Source organism: Eublepharis macularius, chromosome 4, assembly GCF_028583425.1.
Source record: "Eublepharis macularius isolate TG4126 chromosome 4, MPM_Emac_v1.0, whole genome shotgun sequence".
Taxonomy (NCBI): Eukaryota; Metazoa; Chordata; class Lepidosauria; order Squamata; family Eublepharidae; genus Eublepharis; species Eublepharis macularius.
In genome coordinates, this window is record NC_072793.1 from 97,564,190 (window position 1) to 97,585,892 (window position 21,703).

A 21,703-nucleotide genomic window follows, 5' to 3' on the forward strand; every position below is an offset into this window, starting at 1 on the left:
GCAGGATCCTGGCCAGAGCACAACACAGCCTCCTGAGCACCAACATCTCTCAGCAAATGCAGCTGAGCCTAACTAGTTCTCAGCCTGACAATACTTAAGCACTTAATAATATAATCATTTATGTAAACTAATATGTTCAATTTTTGTTTTCTTTATCTGCCTTCTGTGTTCAATAGTAAAATGTGCATATGGGGGACAATAGCAGGATATGAATATCTCAGATATCTTTGCTTGCTAAGTTCTTATTTCTGTTGTGTTTTCAAAATGATTGTTGTAGTATGGGAGAAATGAAATAATATTGCAGTGTGAATTTTGTTAGTCTTTAAGGTCTTGCTCATTATATTTCTGTTTTGCTAAAACAGGCTAGCAGAGGATTCCTTTCTGGAATCATGTGATCATGCTACAATATTAGTTATTTTATTTTTATAATCTTTAGATTGTAAAGAATTCTCATTTTAAACTTAGAAAGATTCCAGAAAAGATTCCTTTCTGGAATCCTCTGCTTGGCCTATTCTTTTTCTGTTCTTTTTCCCTAGAAAGGACTTGAAACACACTGACACCCTCTAGTGACTGAAGCAGCATCCTGTTCTAAATTACAGGCATTTGGAGAATTAAGCTTATGTTGGTATATATCTCACTCACCAAGATGTACAAAAACCAGACCCTTTTATTTCAAATTAATTAGTCTAGAATTGTTACCACTTGATCTTTATTCATGGCCATTAACAATTTTAGTGAATAAGAATTAAATCATTTGCACCATAAATCTAATTTATCTTGGAGTTGCTAACCAGTGATGCCTAGTAGTTAGAACACTGGAATAGGATCTGGGAGGCCCAAGTTCAAATCCTCACTTTGCCAAGGAAGCTTGCTAGGTGACCTTGAGCCACCAGGGCTAGTCACACACTCTTAGACTAACCTACCTCACAGGGTTGTTCTGAGGATAAAATAGAGGAGAGGAGAATGTCAGCCACTCTGGAAAAAGGCAAGGTACTAATAAATAAATAAAACCCTGCTTTCAATCAATTGTATATCCTGTAGAAGCAGAGTTACCTTTGATTTCAGGACTATTTCATACAAACAATCTCAGAATTGAAAATGCTTAAGGAAACAAACCTGAAGAGGTCTACTTAGACCTCTTATTCCCAGGAGTGTTTTCAGGATTGTCATTTAGCTCCCTCAGGCAATCTGCATTGTGTGACCTTGCTTTATCTACTGCTTCAATTATTCCCTTCTGGTTCCCCCAATTTTTTTTTTAAAAACTTCAGCAATAAAAATTTACAAACACACCAAGTTTCATAGTTAACAATCCAATTTGTTTGATTCAGCTGTACAATGAGGCTGGCTGGTTAAATCTTGTCAGGATAAGCCTGTATCAAACCTACAATTTCTGGACAAGGTAGTAGCAGCACAATTCCAGGCAAAGATAAATGAGGTTTTTTCCAATCAGGCTTCCAGCTCAGTTTCAGACAGCAGTAGTTACTCTGATGGATTATCTCCAATTGCAGAAAGACATGGTGTGTCTACTTTATTGATTTAGACTTTTCTACAACCTTTGATACTGTGAACCACTCCATCCAGTTACATCGTTGGAAGATGGAGCTGGCAGCTAGAGGCATAGAGTTCCATTGTCTTCAGTCTTTTTAAATGGAAAGAATAGCTACAGATTCACTTGCCTGCTTCCCTGATTATGGGATTCACTAGGCTCTATTTTGTTATGTATGCTGTACATCATTTATTAGGCTATTAAATTATCTAGAGCTGTGAGGTTGGATGTCATCAATATGCTGATTACCCCTATCTCGATAGGTCAATAATTTAGCCCTCTTATGTAGTTATCTCTATCCTAAATCAGTGTCTAAATGTGGTAGCCAGCTGAGTGATCTTGGGTCAGTCACAGCTTCTCAAAGCTCTCTCAGCCCCACCCACATCATAAGGTGTTTGTTGTGGGGATAATAATAACATACTTTGTAAACGGCTCTGAGTGGGCATTAAGTTGTCCTGAAGAGTAGTATATAAATCGAATGTTGTTGTTGTTATTAAAAGCGCTCTAGGCGCAGCTGCCAGCCACCGGGAGCGTGCGAGCAGCAGCGCGGGTGGCGGGGAGGCTGCCTGCGCCATTTGTCTGCCCTGTAGGACAGGGGGCGGCCGGCTTGCCGCACGCACCCTGTCCTGCGGGGCAGGTGAATGGCAGCACGAGGGGCTGGGAGGCCACCCGTGCCATTTGCCTGCCCCGCAGAACAGGGGCATCTGGTTTGCTGCATGCCCCCTGTCCTGCGGGGCAGGTGAATGGCAGCGCAGGGGGCTGGGAGGTTGCCTGCACCATTCGCCTGTCCTGCCTCCACCAACGCAGCATGCCAGGGCAGCTGGCACGCTCCTCCCTGCATGATGATGTTACGGAAGTGATATCATCATGCAGTGCCGGAAGCGTGCGGTCGCTGCGTGGCGTGCGAGTAGCCAGACTTGGGTTGCCCTGGGCGCCGGCAACCCTAGATCGGGCCCTGATAACCAGATCCAAGCGATTTAAAATGATGAGAAAGACATCTGGCACTCAGAACAATCCCGCAGGGTCAGAACCAGTTAATTAAAGACCTTTTCCTCACCAGGGGTGCCCGCAAAACATTTGGGCCCCGCAAAATCGAGCTCAGACAAAATGGCAGACACACAGCAAGAAGGTAAAAACTTCAGTGAGGAGGCTGCTGTTTCAATAAAAGACCTGCTTGCCCTTTTTCAAAAGCTTTTTAGCCTAATTGAGCCTCTCTCTCTTTAACTTAAAGAACTCTATTAAATCCGTGGCTCAAACTGCTGAATCAGTCTTGGAGCTGGGTGTCACCCTCCAAGAGGAAGTCAGAGACCTCCAAAGTACGGAGAAAAACCTACAAGAGAAATTAATTGAATGGGAGATCAACCAGCACCAGAACAATTTGAAAGTTAGGGGCCTGGCTGAAAAGGTTGAAGAGAACACTGATCTTTGTGCGTTCTTATCATCATGGCTTGCAAAGGCACTAGATCTAGAAGAAGAGGTGGCTCCAATAATTACTAAAGCATATAGACTTGGTTCCCCTCCTAATAACAGACCTAATTTCTGCAGAGACATGGTGGCTCATTTCCTTTATTACCGTACCAAACAAAATATTCTTTATGAAGCCCGTGGCAAGGGTTCGCTTCAATTCAATAAAACAGAGGCCAAGGTTTTCAGATCTCTCCCTAGAAGTTCTTCAGTAAAGATGAGATCTCAAGGAAATCACAGCCACTTTCTGAAGCCGGTATCAGGTATAAGTGGAATCACATCTCCAACTCGATTGTCCATCACAACAGACAAGACATTCCAAACATCTGACATGGATTCTGGCATGGCACTCCTGCACTCTCTAGATCTGGAATCTAACAATGATGAATCAGCCAAGTCTTCATCAACTGTCGTAGACAGGCTATCAAAACGACTTCAGACAAGCAAGATTCCAGTCAAGCAACCAGTGTAAACTATTTGGTTTCCCACAGATAGTGCTTTAAACTGCATCACTGTAAACTTTCCTTTTACTGTAGTCTGGTTAGCAGTTAAAAATAGTTGCTGTCGGGAACAGGAATGGGGTTGCTGAACGAAAATGTGTTTCATTTTCATTTTTTTTTCCAGTCCTTGTTACCCCACCCCCCCCAGGATTAGGGCATCTTGGACAGGGAACAGCTAGTAGTTTCCCCCTTTTTGGACCAGGGTCCAAAGATTTTCATGAATTAACCTCACACCTGAGGGTTATAGGAAGAGGTCAATGGTTTGGCACACTTGCCTTGACCAAAGGGCACTCTGCTCCACTAATATTCATAAATGGTTAACAATGCAAAGTTTCTCTCTGCTATGTGCAGTTTCCCTGTCTCTGCTAGTAATTGGTTAACTGGATGTTAGCAAAGACAGACATCTATTTCCTTATTCATTGTTCCTGGGGATTATGCAAGAATGCACAGGCTTAAATAAAACGACCACTGCCCAGTGGGGGAGACTGGTGTTCGAATCTTCACCCTGGGTCATGTCATTCCTACATGTGGCGCCCGAACAGGGACCCCACTCATCAATGCCTGGCATAGGCCCCTTGAGTGCACTCCTTCGTCGCTGTCTCAGTGACCTCTTCATTGGTGAGTATGGGAGGACAATTTTCACATGCCCAGCGCAGGCATCTAGAGGAACTCCGGTTCCTGGTTCAGAAGTCCGGCAGGACCGTGACTTCTAGTCAACTTCGCTCCTTGTTTCAGGAGCTTAATAAGCTGCGCCCTTGGTACCCTGAGGAGGGTTCTCTCCGCCTCAAGGACTGGGAGAAAATCGGCCAGGTTCTTCATGCCCCGCCACGAGCTAATGTAGAGTTGTTGCATACCTGGCACCAATGCTGGCATGCAGTGGAGAAGTTCCCACCCGTTCCCACCTAAGGAATGCCCATCAAAGTATGTTGATGTGCAATTGCTTCCTCCAGCACCGCTCAGCTCCTCCTCCCCTCCACAACCTTCTGTGCCTCCTGGTAAAGATTTTAATCCTCCACCTTCCACTGGAGGAGTCCCAGGGCGCCTTGTGAGAGAGGTTCTGGAACGTGAGCTCAGGCAGGCAAAATCCGAGGATGTGGCAGAATTAACTGAAATGCTTGCTATCTGCCCAGTTCATCTTACTGATCAGGTTGATGATCAGGGCCACCAGATTGTGGAATATAAGCCTCTCTCTTATCCTGTTCTTACTGAGTTGAGGAAAGCTATTCGAGATATGGGATTGCAAAGCGGTTATGTGCAAGGCATGCTTGAAGCTGTCATGCATAATCATACCCTAGTTCCGGAGGATTGGAAAACCACGGTTTGCATGCTTTTAACTCCTGCACAATATGTGGTTTGGGAAAGTGAGTTCTGCCAGCAGTGTGTACTAAGAGGCGCCAATTCTGGCGGAGCTTACACTGCTGAGCAACTCTATAGGGCAGGAGATTTCAGTGACCCTAATCATCAGATAGTCTTACCTGCAGCTACGCTGGAGGTTGCTTCGCAATGTGTTTATCATGCTTTCCAGCGGGTTCCAGCTTCTGACAAGCCGTCTCAGACCTTTTCAAGCATTCGCCAGAAAGCCACAGAGCCCTATCCAGATTTTATCAATCGCCTGCAGGAAGCCCTTAAGCATCAAGTTGATAACGCTGAAGCCCAAGAGGAGCTGTTGATTAAATTAGCTAAAGAGAATGCTACCTCTGACTGCCGAAGGGTTATCACAGGTCTGGGAAAAAACCCGGAGTTGGCAGAAATGATTAGAGCTTGCCAAGATATAGGAACTCCCTCACATCAAGCCTCTCTGCTTGCTGCTGCTCTCCGCCAGGGTATAAAGTCTGGGGGGAAATGTTTTAACTGCGGCAACCCTGGTCATTTTGCAGCAGAATGTCAGGCTCCTGGGGATGGAGGTGTACAACCAACACCTACCAGCCCAACTTGAACAGGAAAGCCCCTCACACTTGTAGCTTTGCAGCAACTCCTAGGCACCCTTAATTGGGTGAGACCTTGTTTTTCTTTACCTCCCAATCTTTTGAGCCCATTGTTTTCCTTACTTACTACTGCGAAACATCCCACTGATCTTATTACTGTTCCCCTGCAAGCCCAGGCAGCTTTGCAAAAGGTAAATGAGATTTTAGCTCAACAGTGTGTAAACAGAATCCCTGCGGGGCTAATGCTGCATCATGGGCAGGTCTTTCTTGTAGAATGGTTGTATCTCTCTCATGGCTCTCACCAAAATATCCTTCCGTATCCTCATGCCACGGCTGATCTCTGTGCTATGGCACAAGAGCGTGCTGTTGAGCGAACTGGTCATGATTTGCTGTCTATCACTATGCCTTTTCCTAAACATGATTTCAATCACCTCCTGCGTACTTCTCTGCAGTTTCAAATTGCTCTTGCTGACTTTGTGAGAGAAATCCTCTTTCATTTACCTAAAGATCACTGCTTTTCTCTCCTGCAGTCAGCACCTATTTTCCTTCGATCTCTTCAGTCTCCTCAGCCTCTGCGCGCAGCGGCCTCGTTTTTTTCTGATGGTGGCCGCTCCCGAGGAGCCATTGTTTACCAGAGCGAAGGTCGCTGGATTACTAAATATTCAGTGAACCAGGCCTCTCCCCAGCGAGCCGAGCTTGCTGCGGCTATCCTCGCATTTCACACCTTTGCCCATCAACCTTTCTATCTTATCTCCGATTCACACTATGTTTGCAAACTAATTAGCTGCCTTTACTGTTCTTCTACCTTTCAGCAATTTTGTGATCAAGGGAATATTTGTCTTTCTCATGGCATTCCCTATAACTCCACTGGCCAAGCTATTGTTGAACGGGCTAATCGTTCCTTCAAAACCCTGTTGCAAAAACAATTAAAACGGGAAATATAGAACCCCCAATTTAGCAAACATTACACAGCAAGTCCATAAAGTTCTTTTTACTTTAAATCAATTAACTTTCTCTCAAACCCCAGGCACCATGCCTTTAATAACCTGGGGTTGAGGTTTTGCTTCTGATCTTACCCCTACAGGTCCTTTGTGGGTTCCTGCTAAGTGCGTCTGTCAAGCGGACGACCAGCAAAGCGCAACACGTCCTGCAGGCCAACAATCAGCTGGAGACACCCGAGAATCTGTGTGCTGCCATCTTTGCGGTTATAACTGCCAATTCACTTCTCATTCTTTGTGTGCTGTGTTGTTTTCTTCCTCCCGGGAGAGCAACCTCCCTGCATGACTGTTTAGATTATAACCTGCGGGAGCGGCTAGCCCGGCAAGTCAACGCTTCGACCTTTTGCCTTGCAGCCTCTCTTGTCGGCGTTCCAGGCGTTCCAGCGCTCACCATTGTGAACCATCGAACTCTTAGCAAAATAGCTTGCAGCCTGGCAAAGACAATAAACGCAACTTCTATTGCAATTGCTGCCCTGAATGCTGAGCTCATAGAGCTCCGCCATGCTCTTTTGGACAATCGTGCTGCCATTGATTATTTGCTGTTGTTGCACCATCAAGGTTGGGAATCTGTTAAGAATATGTGTTGTTTTAATGTGTCTGATAATTCACAAAAAATATCTGTTCAGTTGAACAATTTACATAACCTAGCTTCTGATATTAAGCAAGATCTGCTGCCTTCCTGGTGGGCCTCATTATGGTCCTGGCTGCCTACCGGATGGCTCGGTCTCTTTGTCCAATACGGAATTGGGTTTTTAGCATGTTTAATTCTAATTTGTTGCCTGTTACAGTGTCTCCCTGCTCTTGTAACTATGGGGTCGAGGGTGATTGCTAAACAACCTCACATGTATCCATTAATGGCCCCTCAGGCCAAAGCTTTAGCCAAACAACTGCGTTATTACAAACTGCATACTTCTGATGTTGAATCTGGCTTAGAGTCAGATACTGAAAAGGAATGCTTGTTGTAAATTGATTCCTGCTCCTAAGACTTAAAAGAAAAAAGAGTGGAATATAGGAAGAGGTCAACGGTTTGGCACACCTGCCTTGACCAAAGGGCACTCTGCTCCACTAATATTCATAAATGCTTAACAATGCAAAGTTTCTCTCTGCTATGTGCAGTTTCCCTGTCTCTGCTAGTAACTGGTTAACCGGATGTTAGCAAAGACAGACATCTATTTCCTTATTCATTGTTCCTGGGGATTATGCAAGAATGCACAGGCTATGCTTAAATAAAACGACCACTGCCCGGTGGGGGAGACTGGTGTTCGAATCTTCACCCTGGGTCGTGTCATTCGTACAGAGGGTTAGGAAAAAAATTTTTTTGGTCTTTTTATTTATAATGGGTTTTTGGATTATGCAACTGGGTGAAGGCAGGTGGGGTGGGTGGACCTGGGGCAGGAGGGTTCTCAGGGTTTTAAGTTATGTTAAGGAATTCAATGTGTTATCACGGTTCAAAAATTTTGTTGTTGGGTCACTATACTGTTTAATCTGCATTTCTGGCCAGATTGTTATAGAGAAGCCTTGTTCATCTTCAGTTTACTAATTAAAGCTTCTCTTATACTATGGTTTGCAGTGAATCACCTCTGGCATACCCTTTGGGTACCCAATGCTGTGACCATAATAGATCCTTTAATCTTTATATTACTGACAGATCTATATGCTCTCTGGCAATCCTCTCTCTACTTCTTCAATGGTGGACACTGCTAAAGTTCTTACTTTAAATTGCAGGAGCCTAAATAATCCTATCAAGCACCGCTGCGTCATGACTGCTTTAACTAAACAATACCCAGATATTTTATTTTTTACAAGAGACACACTACAAACATAATAGACCACAAGTTTTGAATTCAAATTTTTTTCAGTTCCACTTTCAGGCCCCTGGGTCCTCTAAGGCCAAGGGGGTTGCAATCCTCTTCTCCAAAAATATTAGATTCCATCACCTAGTTGCCAAATTAGATCTTAGAGGATGCTTTATTTTTATCAAAGGCATCTTGGAATCTCCCAAAGTTACCTTATCATCTATCTATGCTCCCAACGATAGGCAGCTCCATTTTCTCCAGGAAACCTTAACTACTCTTTCTTCTTTTGCTGAAAGAGATCTGTTGGTCGACGGTGATCGTAACTATTTATTGGACCCAATCCTAGATAAATCATCACCTAATAAAACACCTAAGAAAATTAATACAGTCCCTTCCAGACTCAAAACTCTATTAGAAAACTTCTCATTATGGCGTCTTCATCATACTAGTGAAAAAGATTACACTTATTTCTCTGCTAGGCATAATACCCATACTAGAATAGCCTACCTTCTAACACCCCCAAGTTTACTTCATTGCATGGTCTCCTCTGATACTGGACGCAAAATATGGTCTGACCATGCTTGGGTAGAAAGCAAAATGATTTTGAATGAAAAAATTGATCAAGACCCACTTTGGACGCATAATAAAAATCTTTTATTAGACCATTCAATAGTTAATCAAGTTGAAACAGAGTTAACTAATTATTTTAAGTTGAATGTAGCTGGTGAAGTCAATCCATCACCATATGGGATTTCATTGATTTCAGTGGGCTTAGACTGGAGTAACTCTGCATAGGATTGCTCTGTTAATCTGGCTAGGCAAGACTCTACACTCTCAAAACATCAATATTAGACTATTGTCTTTTAAGCTTATGTCTAGGTGGTATCTAACCCCCCTTCAGCTTCACCACATCAGGCCACCTATTTCACCACTATGCTGGAAGCATTGTGGTCAAACTGGAAGTTACTTTCATTGTTGGTGGCTTTGTCCTAAAGTGCAATCATTCTGAAAGATGATCATCTCTCATATTAAATCTATAATTGGCTATACTGTTCCTTTACAGCCTGGGACAGTCCTACTAGGTCTCTCGGAAGATCCCATGATCCCTAGCATAAGAAAATTATTAATCTTTGTTATGCTGTCTGCAGCCAAAGCTTTAATTGCCACATCTTGGAAGAACAACAAATTACCATCAATACTAGTGTGGCAAAAGAAACTGTGGGACAAGGATTCAGATAGTCTTCAGACTATAGACAATTCATCATTTCAATCATCATTTCTGGAACAATGGATACCATTCTTAGATTACTTTAATAATTTGGAGCAGCCAAAACTTTGACACAACTTTTAATAATCACTTTGTATACTTCTAAAGTATTATTGTATGTTTCAATTTTTTAAAACTAATGTTGTTGGCCAGTTGTTATGCATTTGATCCGTGACACATTTGTAGCATATTTTTTAAATAGTTGTTATGGTTATATTAGAAAAAAAATCTATATATTTTTTTAAAAGATCCTGTAGAATTCCTCCCAATCTCTATGGTAAAAAAATTAGAGAGGTTGGAAAAATTCCTAGGGCATCTCAGTATCACCACTTCTGGGTTCCAGCCAGAAGTGACTTGCAGTGTTGCTTAATGCTGCTTCCCCTTGCAGCTCCACTGAGCACCAGCAATGGATGGTGGAATGCTGGTGGGGGTCTGTCTGCTATAAGGGGGCAAATGGCACCCTTATCTGGCCATGATGTTTCATCCTACCATTATTCTCAAGGACTGAGTTTTGCAATACTTACTTAGGGCTGGGTTGGTTGCATAGGTCCCAGGGGTAATAAATGCTTCTCTGCAGAAGGGTATAGTTCTGATCATTTTGAAAGAGGTGGTCATAAGACCCCCTCCTGAAGAAGACATTCCTCAACCTGAAAGACCTAAATTACTACTGCCTACTGTTTATTCTTGGGTAGGGTGCTCAAACAGCTGGTGGCTATACACCTTCAGGTGATCTTGAGGGGCATAGATAATCTAGACTCATTTTGATATGAATCCAGGTCTGGGTTTGGGACAGAAACAGCCTTAGTTGCTCTGTTTGATGGGGAATACATCACTATTTTCCTTGACCTCTCATTAACTTTCAATATCATTGACCATGCTATCTTTCTGGATAGGCTGGTAGGCTTAGGAGTAGATGGCACTATTTTTTTGAGGTTCTACTCTTACTTGACTGGCAGATTGCAGAAGATGGTGCTGGGAGGATGTTGTCCATCCCCATCTCCATGGCATTTATGATATTTGTCCTATAGTGCTCCATCTTGACCCTGTTTAACATCTACATATGTTGTTTAGCAACTTCATGAAACCACTGGGAAAGGACATCTGAGAATCTGGACAGATGACACTCATTTAATTTTCCCAACAGCTGAGTTGGATGGATCTGTGGAAGTCCAGAGGGCTAATAAATTGAAGTTCAGTCCAAACAAGACTGAGGTACTGCTGATCAATGAAGAAGCTGTTTGGGAACTGCTGAGTCAGCTTGTATCAGAAGGTTTGCATTCCCTGTGAAGGAGCAAGTTTGTAACTTGATGTTGCTTCTGGATCCTGGCCTACAGTTGGAGTCTCAGGCCTCAACTGTGGCACACAGTGCCTTTTATCAGATTCAGCTGATATGTAAGCAACAGCCATTCCTCAAAAAGCATAATCTGGCCATGCTGATTCATGCTCTGATCACATCCAAGTTAGATTACTATAATGTGTTTTATATGGGGCTGCCTTTGAAAACAGTTTGGAAACTTAAATTTGTCCAAAATATGGTGGCCAGGCTATTGTTCAGAGCTGATTACAGAAAATCATCCCTATGCTGAACAATCTGTACTGGCTGTCCATCTGTTTCCAGGCACCATTCAAAGTGCTGGGTAATACTAAAGAAGGCAGTGGTAACTATGGCCCCCAAGTCATTTAGGGCTTTAAAGGCCTTTAAAGCCCTAAATGGCTTGGGGGCCATAGTCAGGGCCGGCGCGCCCATTGAGGACAGGTAGGCGGTGGCCTCAGGCGCGAGGGCACTGGAGAGGCGCCGGCGGGGGTGTCGGGGGGCGGAGGCGCGTGCAGCGGAGTTGGTGTGACTGGGCTGCAGCTGCTGCTGCAGCCAGCCAGCCCCGTGCCGCTGCTGCCACCGCCGCCACACGCCCCAGCCGGGTGCAGAAGCCGTGAGCCGCTGCTGGGGTGGCGTGCAGAGCATGGAGCAGCCTCCATGTGCTGCCCTATCAGCTGCTTGCGGCTTCTGCGCCCGGCTGGGGCATGTGGCGGCGGCGGCACGGGGCTGGACGGCCGCAGCAGCAGCTGCAGCCAGCCACACCAGCTCTGCTGCGCGCTCCTCTGCCCCCACACATCCCAGCCGGGCGCAGAAGCCGTCAGGCTGCTGCTGGGGCAGCGTGCGGAGCACGGAGCAGCCTCTGCATGCCACCCCAGCAGCGGCTCACAGCTTCTGCGCCCGGCTGGGGCATGTGGCGGCGGTGGCAGCAGCAGCGGCACGGAGCAGCTTCCGCATCATCGCACGATGATATCATCATGCAGTCTGTGGCGTGCGCGCGCGCTCTATGTGCGCACGAGTGCCCACAGGCGCCAGAAACTCTGGCGCCGGCCCTAGCCATAGTTACCACTGCCTTCTCTAGTATTACCCAGCCTACCAGTTTTGTCAGAGGGAGGCAGGTGGCTGCTAGAGACAGGGCATTTTTGATGGTGGTACCTCACCTTTGGAATGCCTTCCCCCTCGCCTGGTATTGCCTTTTAAGTGCAAGGTCAAAACATATATTTTTACCCAATATTTTAATTAGAGGTTACGTTTTCCCAGCTTTTAAAATTATCTGCTTCTGGCCTGAGGTATGTTTTACGGATAGTTTAATGCTTTTTATGCCCCATGGCTTGTTTTAATGGCTTATTGTTTTTTATATTAATAGCTTATTATTTTAATAAGCCAGTTCAGTTAAGCACAAGGGACTCTAATCTGGAGAACTGGGTTTGATTCCCCACTCCTCCACTTGAAGCCAGCTGGGTGACCTTGGGTCAGTCACAGCTTCTAGGAGCTCTCTCAGCCCCACACTGATTATAACTTCAAAAAAAAAAGAAGACAGGACCACTATCCCTCTGCATTGGGTGTGAATTCTCTACAGCCTCTCATCTGGAAATATTTGCAACTGAAAGTGAATTCACACATGCATTTCCATCACACAAGATAATTGTACCATCAGACAAGGAGATGACTTGTTTATGTCTAACAGCCTTCACAGATCAGTTATTTTATTTTATTTCAGCACCAATAATACTTTTCACTATTGCAGTTCAGATGTTCAGCTGTCATCAAATGGTGCAATCTTGAACAGAGGTGTGGCAGTTCTGGAAATTTAAGCTTGGGGGTCAGGAAAATGGGCTCCCTTCCCCCCCAAAATCATCCCAGTTTTTCCTCCTATGCCTCCACCCCTCTAATACAGAGTGATGTACACCTGTATCAATCAGCCCCAAGACAGGGTATAACAGGGATTCATATTGAAGCAATCTTGTTGAATTTTAAGAGAATCTTCGGAGTTTTCTGCACTCCTCCTCCTCCTCCTTTTCCCCCTTCTGGTTTCATTTTCTTTTTTTAATCGTCAAACCCTCCTGGTTTAGTTTTCTTTTTAATTGTCATGTTCATAGCATTATATCAACCTAGCATTGTAACAATACATACAGCAGATTCTCTGAATTCCCAACTTTAATTTAAAAAAAAATCAATTCTCTGCCAATTTCCATTGCAGAGATACGCCTTTTTCCTTGTATCTCCACAATGGAATGGGCTAGAGATTAACTTTTTTTTAAACATGAAAGCTAGGAATTCAGAGAACCTGCTGCATGTATAGTTACAATGTGAGCTGGTATAAATAACACTATGAAAATGGTGTTTTAAAAAAACTGCAAAACCCCTGTGGGCCCAGGGCTGGGGTGGTTGTGTCTACTTATGCTGCCAGAAAAAACACCATGGTTTGAAAATCACATAGCCACTGGTGGTCTGGGCTCCATCCCAACAGAGATTGCTTTACCCCACCAGTGCTGGCCTTTGCCTCCTAGCTCTGGGTGAACCTAGGCTTTTCTCAACATGCATTATAAAGTCATGTATGAAATAAAGAGACTATGAAAGATCATGCAAACTTTTCTATTTTTATGCCTTTATGACTTGGCTGCAGCCTCAGTCTTATACACACATACTTAGAAGCAAATTCCACTGATACTAGATTTTCTTCCCAGTAAATAGGCTTGGAATTGGCATATTATAATTGTACAGTTCTGGAGTTTATCAAGGCCTTCTTCAGACATTAATGATTTACCCAAAGTTCAGACAAGTTCACTGTTATTTTTCATTTAAACATCTGAGCTTGAAGAGTTTCTACAGGTCCCAAGGCATACAGCTTCCCAGCTGGGTCAACAGATAGAGCATTTTAACATATCCTGTCTGGACTGGTATTGGATTTGCTACCTTTTTTCTGGCAAGGTACTGTCTGTAACAATTGGATTTAAAAACAAGCAAACCATAAAGCAACAGATGTAGCCTCCCCCCCCAACCCCAGCAATAAGTGATAGAAACGGTCTCCCGTTGATTTCTGGCCATCAGTTAAAGGGTACAGAAACCCCGCCAGAGAAAAAGCAATCCGACATAGCCTACTAAACCAAGAGGACTACAACAGGTGAGCTGCCTTTCTATTTATTATTGTAGTTTAGTCGGCTATGTCTTAACACTACCTCGGCTTGGCCCCCCGAGGTTATTCGCTCTCCGTTTCTCCCAGAAACCCCTGCAAGAGCTAACTTGGCAAAGTCTACCTCGTGCTGCCCGCTGGTACTCACGGATGCATTGCAGTCGCTTCTTGTACACGCCCCAGATGAACTCCCCGCACAGATCGCACCAGGTTGGCTGACTCTGGGTGCAGGGCTTGAAGATGTGCCCCTCGCCCAGCTCCTCGGTCAGTTTGGGGTCGCTCTGGCCGCCCAGAAGGCGAATTTGCCTTACGCGGCTCAAGATCTCAGGCACCTTCCCGGGGGAGATCCTCAAGGCGTTGGCCCTCTCCAGCCGGACGGGACGCTCGGACGTGCCTCGCGGGCCTCGAGTCAGGTCCAGCTGCTTCTCCAGATTTAGGTTCTTCAGCTCGATCATCTCCTGGTCCGTAGACCGGTTCATGGCCACTACCAGTGGAGACGCTGTTACAGAGAAGAGGGCCTGGTAAGCGGCTCAGCGTCCCCATTAGGGCCCGAGAATCATTGCCGTCCCGTCGGCGTTGTTCGGACTCTTTTCTCTGCCTTTCTCCAAACAGCCAGAAGAGCCACAGACAATCTTTGTTGGGAAGAGGAGAGTTCAATGGAGATCTCCCCCCCTACCCCCAGTTCTTCCCTGGAGTAAGCGGGACAGCTGTCTTGACTTCTTAGCTTTGTCCCTGCTGGCTGTAATCATGCTGTGTCAGAGAGGAAGGCAGCGAGGCTCACATTCCTTCAAGCTGGGCCTGAGAAGTGCCGTTTTCGCTGCTTTTTGCGCGCAAACAAGCAAAGGAAAAGTTCCGACTCCCCTCCTCTTCATTCACGTCTCTTTCCCTCACTGGGGGAGAAGAGAGCCGAGGCGGCGCCTCAGCTGTGTGGGCTTGGGGGCTGTCGCCTACACCCCTCCCTACTTCCCGCCTTAAAGCACCTTCGGAAGAAAAGACGAGTCGCGGGAGCATCCCCCTTCCTTGGACACGTTTAAAGAAAGAGAGGGCGCTCTGCTGTGCAGTGTTACCCGAGGGGCTTGGGAAGGCAAGCTGAGGCACGAAAAGGGCGGGAGGGAGATAGAAGGTGCTTTTAAAGATGCCGGAGAGAAGGTGCTTTCCAAGAAGAGCTTTCCCTTGTCCTGTGACCAGCAAACGATACCGCGCGAGGGTTTCGTTTCAAGCATCCTACGGGTGGGATCCGCGAACATAGCCCCCACCCCACCCCTGCTCCGTCCTGCTCGCCCTCTATAGCCGTTTCTATAGCAATGCTGCTAGTTTTGAAGCAGGCAACCGCAGCCTTTCAAGAGGCCAGAGCCTGACGTCAAGTTTGGGAGGAAAGAAAGCAGAGTAAACCGCACGGCCCTGAGATGCCACTCGGGGAGAGTAGGGTAGTTGCCAAGCTTGGGAGCGAAGTGCAGGCAGTTTTAAACCGTTATTCTTCTAGGTTTATTCAAGGGTTACCTCCCCTGAGTGCCTATGTCTAAAAGGCAGGATAGGCAGAACATCAACAGGTGAATCTGGGTGTTTTTTTTGCTGAAGGGAAACTTTCTTGCTGAATTGCCGAGGTTCGAGCAGCTCTAAAAGGACAGTTTCTCTGCTAGAAAAACGTGACATCCTTATTTCTGGTGCAATTGAAGCAGGTTAGGTCTACACAAGATTTCTCACGTGTCTTTTAAAACTACACTTCCAGTCTAACATTGCATCTCTTGGCACTTCATGAACACGCCCAAGCATCTCGTATAGAGAGGCTGCGAAATGTCTTGTGGACGCAGTTGCCAACTGCATGGAGGAAAAACCTTGTCTCTAAAAGAGGCTTGATTTGCCAGGTAATGTTACTTACTTTCTTGTGCTGTGAAAAGCTTTAATTTCTCATTTCTATATATTAGGCCCCTATATCTTCAATTTCCTGTTTCATTCTCTTTCCTATACTTCAGCCAGCCAGCTTTTATCTATCTCCCATTATTTTCAGCTGTATTTATTTACTTCATTTATATCCTGCTTTCCTTCCCAATGGGAACCCAAAGCAGCTTACATCATTCTCCTCTCTTCTATTTTATCCTCACAAAACCCCTGTGAAGTAGCTTAGGCTGGGAGTATGTGACATGCCCAAGGTCACCAAGTGAGTTTCCATGGCAGAGGAGAGGATTCAAAGCTGAGTCTTCCAGATCGTAGTCAGAAACTCTAACCACTACACCACAGTGCCTTTGTGGACTTCTCTTGAACAAGCAAATTACTTGATAGCAAATCACGGGATGGTTTCTGCTCCCTTAAAGTCCCTCTGGTTTTTTCTCTGATACAATTCAAGGCTGAAACTAGCTGGCAGTGCTGTGTGCTTGTCTAGCAATGGTCACCAAAGGCATTTGTTTCTTAAAGCTTCAGAGACTACTCCTATTAGGGGGCGGGGAATAAATCTCCCAATGTCTTGCTTTGTAGGTTTCAGATTTTTCTGCAAACCTGGGATGTTTCAGGTTTGTAGAAACCTCTGTCTTGTCTGATTTAAGTATCCATAGATTTGACATTGAGAATTAGATATATGGATGATAATTGCAGAGCAGTCACTGTCTTTCAATACAATCCCTAGCAGGTCTTCTCAGAAGTAAATCTCACTGAGTTAAATAGAATTTACTCTAGGTGAGTGTATATAAGGTTGTAGCTTCAGTCTGCATTAGTATAAATAAATGGGAATGTTGTGGCATCTTAAAGGCTGACTCCCCGCCCCTCTCCAGCATAAACTTTTGTGGTTTTAACACATTTTTGGCTCTAGTTCTCGCAACTTCATGCTAGAATAATTTTTTTTAGTTTTCAAGGTGTCATAAGACTTCTAATATTTTTTTTAAAATCTTGAAGTACATTATAATATATGATAAAAGCACATTTGTGATTCTTTTAACATTGTCATCTTAAATTAAACAGTTTATTTTGGGAAGAGTAGTTTTTCACTAACGTTTGTGTTCCTTAATGTCTTAGTACTGGATATCCAGCTTCTTTGACACCATCTGATAGTTTTGGACATTGCTAAATGATGACTGTTTGCATACTTATCATGCAGTGCTATGCAGAGTTACTCCAATCTAGTTGCAGCCTCATAAAAGAAACAATTCAGCATGGATTCATTATATTAGATCAATATACATCTGGATTTTTTTCAAGTATCTTTAATGATCATGATTTATTTGTGAAATAGTCTACCTGACTAACCTCTCACACCATTGTCCTACTTTTTGTGGCTTTTTTGTAATTACTTTTGCATTTATCCGTGTTGTAATTTATTATAGGATAAATGTTAACAGTAAATATTCACATTGTTCTATTTTTCTGAGTGGTCTTGTTTTACTTCATTTGATTTTGTATTTGCAATATTATGAGTCAATATACAATCACAATCCTCTTTGTGTAATAATTTGATTGACTGTTGCCTGTGATCACTAGCAATTTAGTTGGTATCCTTGGTACTTTTTTGTGAACACTAATTTTTCTTCTCTTGCTGTTTTTCTTAGAAAATTATAAGCAATCAGATCTTTGGGTTTGGTGTCTATTTATTTATTTACTTCATTTATACAACACCTTTCTTCCCAGTGGGAGCCAAAGTGGCTTACATCGTTCTCCTCGCCTTACAACAACCCTGTGAGTTATGTTGTGCTGCCATGGCAGAGTAGGAATTTGAACCTGGTTGTCCCAGATCCTAGTCCAACACTCTAACAGTGAAATCCTAAACAGTCTTACTGTAGTCATTGATTTCAATGGGCTTTGACTGGAGTAACTCTGCTTAGGATTTCCTTGTATGTGCAGTCCACTGCTTGCTGTTTGCTTAGGATTTCCCTGTATGTGAAGTCCACTGCTTGCTGTTTGCCTGGAACACAAGGGCATTTTATTTTTCAGATGTATAAACAAGCTTCATAGTGCTTGCGTCTAGACAATGCCTGTTAAAGTGAGGTCTCTTGGTAATTTGTATACTGAGATACATCACATTCTGAAATCACTGTACTTTTATTGCTTGCATTCTGCTGAAATTAGGGATCACAGGCAAGCAATGTATGGAGATCTGAGTCAACATCTGCATTTTAATACTCCCCCCCAATTCCTGCCCATAAACAGAGCCCCACCCTCTGTCTGCTGTTAATCATTGTCTCAAAAATGCTATCCTTTTGTGCAGTCATAATACTTGGGTCTTCCTTGGGGTTTTTAGATGAGAGATATTGAAAGATCCTCTCCTATTGACTTCTGGAAAGCTGTATTGCAGCGTCATTTGAGGGCATCCATTATCCCAAAGTAGGATTACTAAGGATATTTCTGGACAGAGGATTTTGTGGGTGCTAACTGATATTATTATTGGTCTGTCATCCTTTCTTTGAATTCATGAGATCATCTACTTTGTTTTAATTTTTTAAAGTTAACCGCAACCTTTGTTATCTGGTATTAAGGACTGCACAGATTGGCCTGAGTGGTCTTGGGGTGGATGGAGTCATGGCAGCTGATCTTTATCAGGAACATGGCAAGCCCCTATTGCTGAAAGCATTTCAGGTCTAAAACAGATTGTCAGTGGATGGTTACCATGGAATCATATTTTGGGTTTGCTGCTTTTCCTAAAGCCATCTCTCTTTTTGGAATGGAAAAAAATAAAGCAAGAAAGAACATTAGAAATCTTTTCTGCTTGCTCCAAGGCACTATAGACTGAACTCTGCCAAGAAATGAAATCCATGTAAATCAATCCAGAAATACTTTCCAGAGAAAAAAGAAATTGGTCTATTTTTGCCATTTCCTGGGTGTTAGCATCTGCCAAGGGAATGTTAAATTTGGAGGGATTCAAAAGGTCAGAAGTAGACTTTGAAGAAAATTTGTCGCTATGAATGCTTGAATGATTCAGACTTCTTCATTGCCTCATTATTTCTTCTTAGGAAAGGCTTTTAATCTTTCCTGTTCACTGGACATCAGGGATTGGTGTCCAGGATAAGCAATTTGGGGAATGTCTTTTCCTTCAGTCACTGGAGAAGGTGTGCTTGTTACATTTAAAGTGGGGAGAGGTATTTGGTATTTCTAATGTGAAGCAGCAGAAGAATCCTTGAGTAATGATCAAGGCGCTTTACAATGCTTGTGTGATACTGTTCATTCTGACCAGACAGATTGCATTGCTTGGTGTATGTGTGTGTTATGTGCCCTCAAACCACTTTGGACTCATGGGCCGTTTCCAGATGGCTTACCTGCACCCGGGACATCGCGCCATGTTTCGGATCGTGCCGGGGAAAACGTGAAATATTGCGTTTTCTTGCGCTAGTTTTGCGCAACGTTGCACAAAACTCGCGCGAGAAAACGCGATATTTCGCGTTTTCCCCGGCACAATCCGAAATGTGGCGTGATGTCCCAGGTGCAGGTAAGCAGTCTGGAAACGGCCAAGGTTGACCTTATGAATGAACAACCTCCAAAACATCCTAGCATTAACAGTGTTGCTCAGAACCTGCAAACTGAAGGCCATGGTTTCCTTTAGTGAGTCAAGCTATCTCATTTTTGGTCTTCCTCTTTTCCTACCACCTTCAATTTTTGCTACAATTAGTGTATTTTCCAGTGATTCTTCTTCTTCTCATGATGCGACCAAATTACAATAGCCTAAATTTTGTCATATTTGCTTCTTGGGAAAATTCAAACTTGATTTGATCAGCAACCCACTAATTTGTCTTTTTGGCCACCCATAGCATCCATAAAATTCTCCTCCAGCATCACATTTCAACTGAATCAATTTTCTTCTTATCAGCTTTCTTCATTTCCCCGTTTTACATCCATATATAGTACTGGAAAATACCATAATATGAGTTATCTTGATCCTGGTTTAGTTCTGTCATAGCTGCCTTTCTAAGTCTCAGTGTTCTGATTTCTTGATTGCACTCTCCCTTTTGGTTGACCATTTAGCCAAGGCATAGAAAATCTTTAACAATTTTAGTGTCTTCATTATCAATCTTAAAATTGTGTAATTCCTCAATAGTCATTATTTTTGTCGTCTTGATATTCAATTGTAATCTTGCTTTGGCACATTCTCCTTTAACCTTCAGCTGTAGTCATTACTTCATCATCTGCATATCTCAAACTGTTAATTGTTCCTTCCTCAAATGTTCATTCCACCTTCATCTTAATCTAATCCAGTTTTTCTTATGATATATTCTGTATATACATTAGAGAGATAATATTCATCCTTGTCTGACATCTTTACCAACTGGAAACCATTTTGTTTCCCCGTATTCTGTCACAAAAGTAGCCTATTGTCCATAGTACAGGTTGCACATCAAAACATTCAATCAGATGTTGAGGCACATCTGTTTTGTTTTAAAACTGACCATAGCTTTTCATGATCTACACAGTAGAAAGCTTTGCTGTGATCTATAAAACACAGACTGATTTTCTTCTGAAGTTCTCTGGTATGCTCCATTAACTATCATAAATTTGTGATATGATCTCTGGTGCCTCTTTCTTTTCTGAATCCAGCTGAAACATCTGGCATTTCTCGTTCCATATATGGTAAGAGTCTGTTGTGAAATTTTGAACATAACTTTGCTTGCAAGGGAAATGTAATGCAATGGCCCAATAGTTGCTGCAACCTTGGGGTATCCTTTTTTCAGAATTAGAATGTAGATTGAGCATTTCCAGTCTATGGGCCATTGTTTTGTTTTCTGTATTTGCTGACATACTCTTGTTAAGATTTTGATGGACTCAGTTTCTGGAGCTTGAATAGCTCTATTGATATCCTATTTACTTCAGGTGATTTGTTCTTCCCAGTTGTTTTGATTGCAGTTTTTGCTTCATTTTCTAAAACTGCAAGTTCTTCATCAAAGTATTTTTCTTTGAAGGTATCTGTCATCCATATCTTCTGTATAGCTCTTCAACATATTGTTTCCACCTTCTCTTTCTTCTTTCTTGATTTGATAACCAATTTCCATGTTGATCTTTCAGTATCCCTAGCCTATGGCTTGAACTGCCCTTTGATTTCCTGGATCTTGTGGAACAGGTTTCTTGTTCTAAAATGGTATGGTGGGAAAACCACATTTTGGGGGGCCATAACATGGCCCCCCCGCAAAGTGCTATCTTCCTGAAACTTGGGGAGGGCATGGTAGGACAGGTAGGAGCAGGTCCCCTGAAAATTGGGTGCATTTTGCTTGCAAAATACCACCCCAAGCCACCTAGAAAGCCCCTTTGTTTTTCCCCATAGGGAATAGTGGAGAGTGGAGGAGGATAGGGGCACTTTCTTTGGGAGGCCATAAAGTGCCCCCCGCCAAAGTGCAATCTCCCTGAAACTTGGGGGAGGGTGGGATTCCCGCCAAGGAAAGGGGAGTCACTAGTCTTAATGAAGTAGAATTAGGCTTTTCTATTGTCTATTTTGGGGGGGGGGATTAAGTGAGGCTATGTACTGAAGTTTTATTGCTCTTTGTCTCAGTTACTCAGTCTCTCTCTCTCTGTCAGTCTTAAGATATTTTTTCTATCAAGATGTAGTCAGTCTAGCAATTTATTATTTTCTTCCAATGTAACCCTATTTTATCCTTTATGTAGTAAAGTATTCTTACAGAGCTATACTGGAGTGTGTGTTTGTTCTCATTAATTCCAATGAGCAATCTCTGTCTAAAACTTTGCTAATTAAGTCTCATTTTCCTACACTAAAGCATTTCACATAAACGTATCACAGGTACCTCTAAGCTCACGGAAACTTGATCTGTCACACGAGAAAGATTGGGTACATCTGGGG

General features: G+C 43.5%; 1 protein-coding gene across 2 annotated transcripts in view; it reads right to left on the reverse strand.

The window, feature by feature from the left end:
• RASSF1 (Ras association domain family member 1) overlaps positions 1-14,887 on the reverse strand; it is a 56,644-nt gene extending 41,757 nt beyond the window's left edge. Inside the window, exon 1 of one of the 2 annotated variants that reach the window (XM_054976894.1) lies at positions 14,090-14,887. In XM_054976894.1, coding sequence (XP_054832869.1) covers positions 14,090-14,420 — 331 coding nt within the window. In that variant the 5' untranslated portion in view covers positions 14,421-14,887. Of the gene's footprint in view, positions 1-14,065 lie in introns of both variants that reach the window. The other variant, XM_054976892.1, reaches the window with a different exon arrangement.
• Between the last annotated feature and the right edge of the window lie 6,816 nt (positions 14,888-21,703).